Below are 3,901 nucleotides of genomic sequence, written 5' to 3'. Positions count from 1 at the left end.
TCCTAACCTTTTTTCCTGCCCCGGGGGTATAAAACTTCCACAGTGAAGGTTTTTTTTTTTTTTTTTTTTTTCTGGATGCTGGCCTCTCGTGTGGCTAAAGCTGTCACTTAGCTCAGCTAGAGCAGGAATGAGTCCAGATTAAGGGAACAAGTGGAGATGAAAACTGGCAGGAACACAGAAGCAAAGGCGCCTACATAAAGAGAAAAAAAAAAAAAAGGACAAGAAATTGGACATGGAGGCGGGGAAAGTATGTCAAGAGACTTCTGTCAGATTAGTGTGCAGCCCTAGTTGTTTGGATAAGATGGTGCATGTTTACACTTTTCTTTCTACATGAGTTTTTTTGAACCAACCATCACTATTTTCTCCATTTAGCCTTATTTCATTATTCCTAAGTGACCTACTTCCGTCTTTATTGGTGTGTCTTCAGATTTCTGAGACACGTGGTAGTCCAGCGCGCAGTTGCTTTGGATTGGTTCGCGGCGATTCAAAAGACGGTTCCCCCAGGAAAACACAACATGGTCGGTACATCTGCTGTACATCCACTGGCATGCTTCTTTTCCGTGTCCCAATGTTTGAATTTTTCTCATTTCAATATACATTTTTTTTTTTTCCAGGTTCTCAGTCAGTTGGAAAGTTGAGCCTGGACGAACACGGACAAGCTCCGGACCCTGGGTAAAAACAAACAATAAGACTGCTTCATTATTTTCCTGTTATCCTTTATTATCGCAGAAAACAAAAGATTAAATCAGGTTAGTGTTTTTAGGAGAGTCAAAGCGAGCAAAGAGTGCAGATGGAAAATCTGGCTCAGGAGATAGTTGGGGAGAAAACGTCGAGCGAGGAGATGTGTTGATCACCAGCAGAGACCTGAAACGTCATGAACACTGATGATGAACACATAGGGCAGCTGAGATAATTTGCATTGTGACATGAATATTGCCAAACTTTGCTGATATGATAGAGGAATCGCATAAAAACGAAGATCTGACGATCTCGTCTCGTCAGCTGTTTAGTATTTCTGTAAATCCATCTAATGTTATCGCCTTGTTTCTCTTCCAGTTCCACAGAACCGCCAGGAGATGGCGGTGTGCAGAAACCGAAGGATAAGGTAAACGAGCTTTCCTCTGTGCTACGGAAATGACCAATCGCTTTCAGGCAGCCGTGCAAAGAGGACATTGGAAAAACAATTTTTATTTGTGATACAAGTTTAAGAAAAAGAGGCTTCTTTAGCTTTTTCCAAAACTACCTCAGCCAAAATTACAGCAGCTCTGAAAAATAGAAAACTTATTTTATTTTTGCACTACATATTTTTGCATTTCATAACCTTAAACGAATCATTATCTGCAAACGGAATCAGTTGTTAACTCTTTGATTTTGCTCATGGTATTTGTTTTTGCATGTGGGACTTTGCAACGAAACGGTTTCTATCGGATGTGAATAACATAATATTAATGAAGGAGATTACGTTTTTGGTCCTGAACAACCTCTCTCTCTCTCTCTCTCTCTCTCTCTCTCTCTCTCTCTTTGAGGACGAGCTCATTTGAAGATGAGTGTAAATCAGAAGATGAATCAAAGCAGAACTTATGTGCATATGAGAAGCTTTTAGGGGAAGATTTGACTTACAGAGCTGAGAGTCTTAACCCGGGAGATTAGTCTGACTTTTAGCTCAAACACTGCCAAAGCTCAAATAATCCTTCTAAGCTGCTGAAGACAAAATCTTTTATTGCATTTGATCAAGACAGACTTTGACATCTGCTCTCAGTTCAGGAGTAATGTCAATCCCAGGGTTGAATGAAACCATTTAACTTTACAGACTCAGTATATTTTAAATGAATTGTGTGTAATAGATGTGCACAAAGTAATGCCAAACTAGGAACTGGAATGAAAAGACGAACTGGTTCACATTTATTTTGTGTGTGTGTGTTACACATACACTTTTTGAGGCGTGTCTCTGTCAGCTTTGCACCTCTAGAGACTGATTGTTCTCAGTTCTTTAAAAAAAAAAAAAAAAAAGAAAAGTTCAAGCTGAGTCAGGTGGGATGAAGAAAGTCTGTGAACAGTCTTGCCACACATTTTCAGCTGAATTTAGGTCTAGACTTTGACCGGGCCGTTCTGTCATGATCATTTTTTCTGCGGGAAGGCAAAACCTCGTCTCCTTTCCAGCCTCTCGCAGCCATCAGCTTGTATTTGTAATGCATAAGGATAAAAATCCCTAAATTAAATAAACTATTTAACCAAAATGAAATAGGATGTTTAGAAGCATAAACAAACAACAAAGTTACTTTTCTTCTCCTCTGCAATGACGCCGTATTTTGTGATGGCCTGTGAAACAAAATAAAATACACTCTGTGGTTTATTTGCGATTGTGATGTGACAAACTGTTCAAAGGTTCAACGGGACGCGAGTGTTTTAGCAGAGCACTGTAGCGACACCTGTAGCAATCCAGCTTAATCCAATCTAATCCCATTTACATTTTGAGTTGTGATTTAGCATCTGAATTTATTTGTACTTTCAGACACTTTTCATCACAAGACGACTGCATGTCGCCTGATATGCAGTCGTTGCCCTGATTTACTCACTCCTCGTTTCCTCTCTTTACTTAAGAAATACACCCAGCCGCTCACCCTTGATTCGACTACCCGCTCACTATTGCTTCATCGAGTTACTTTACATCAATAGCGCCGCGCCGAACCATCAGTAAAGCGAAAGTGCTCCAGTTAATCAGCTGAATTCTGTCTCAGAGCCAGATGGCTCCCATTGCAAAACTCACCAAGTGCAATTCTGACTTTACAGGCACCGACCGCGGGCGACGACCTGAGCGCCAGCAGCAGCAGCAGCTCGGTGGAGATCAGTGGTCTGCTCAGCGCCACCAGGGTGTCGGGGCGCTCACACACCCCAGTGTTGTCCTCGGATGAGGTAAAAAAATAAAATAAAAAATACACTTAAGAAAACACTCTTTTCCTCTTAGGAGGAAGTGTATGTGTGTGTGTGTGTGTGTGTGTGTGTGTGTGTGTGTGTGTGCGTGTGTGTATGTGTGTTAGATATTCTTCTGCTTTTGCAGTTTAAGCTAACTCATTTCTGCTCTGCTAACGATACGAGTCCTCTCTCTTTTTTTTTTTTTTTCTGCTGCTGGAATGTTCAGAGTCTGGATATGATAGATGATGAGGTGAGACTAAAGCTGCCGGCCTGTAGAGCTCATGCGAGTTTTGTGTCCATATTGTGCTTGAACTACTTTTTTTTTTTTTCGTCCGTGAGTGTTGCGTTTCGTGTTTTGCTATCGTTCGTTTCTGACAGATTTCCACTTTAAAGAGATGTTATATTTGAAAAATCCATCGTTTCTCAAAGCATGACAACAATTAATCAGTCAGTTCACTGTTAATTTAACTGCTGCTTATTTCATCTGGACTCATTTGTCATCCCGTTTTGGTTCAACTATCTTCTTTTTTTTTTTTTTTTGCATCTTCTGTGTCGTGTCAAATGTTAGATTTTAGATGAAGCACAGTCTTTGAAGCAGCACCACTGGCAGAGCCGCAGCATCACGGACTGGACCTCGCAGCAAGTGGCGCGCTGGCTCGCAGGCCTCAATTTAGAACACCATATCCCAGAATTCACTGCCAAAAACGTAGACGGGGAGCAGCTGCTGCAGCTGGACAGTGCCGAACTCAAGGTGACTTTGTGTTTCTGGCCTAAAAGAAAGTTTTAAGGCCAGGTTTGGTGCATTTATTGTAAATTTGTCTAATAGAGACAAAAGTCAACATGATACACACGAAGCCTGACAAATATTTTGGTCAATATGTACCATATTGTTTATCAATGGATACCATATTGTATCGATTGACAAACCTTTGGCACATTTCTGGATATTTGACCACTGTGCTTGGAGGAATTGATAATCGTCCCTAAA

At 41.0% G+C, this 3,901-nt stretch overlaps 1 protein-coding gene across 4 annotated transcripts in view; it reads left to right on the top strand.

Moving 5' to 3' along the window:
• Window positions 1-3,901, top strand: part of ppp1r9a (protein phosphatase 1, regulatory subunit 9A) — a 62,428-nt gene that overhangs the window by 50,053 nt on the left and 8,474 nt on the right. For 2 of the 4 annotated variants that reach the window (XM_015040371.1, XM_015040370.1), the window contains exons 13-18: window positions 428-518; window positions 615-672; window positions 1,057-1,105; window positions 2,791-2,913; window positions 3,140-3,163; window positions 3,482-3,664. In XM_015040371.1, coding sequence (XP_014895857.1) covers window positions 428-518; window positions 615-672; window positions 1,057-1,105; window positions 2,791-2,913; window positions 3,140-3,163; window positions 3,482-3,664 — 528 coding nt within the window. The remainder of the gene's footprint in view (window positions 1-427; window positions 519-614; window positions 673-1,056; window positions 1,106-2,790; window positions 2,914-3,139; window positions 3,164-3,481; window positions 3,665-3,901) is intronic. The other 2 variants (XM_015040373.1, XM_015040372.1) reach the window with 1 other exon arrangement.

The sequence above is a fragment of the Poecilia latipinna genome, unplaced genomic scaffold (assembly GCF_001443285.1).
Source record: "Poecilia latipinna isolate Pla-1442-1.1 unplaced genomic scaffold, P_latipinna-1.0 Scaffold508, whole genome shotgun sequence".
NCBI lineage: Eukaryota > Metazoa > Chordata > Actinopteri > Cyprinodontiformes > Poeciliidae > Poecilia > Poecilia latipinna.
Note: the sequence above shows the minus strand (reverse complement) of the source record. Positions and strands in the feature narration are given on the sequence as shown.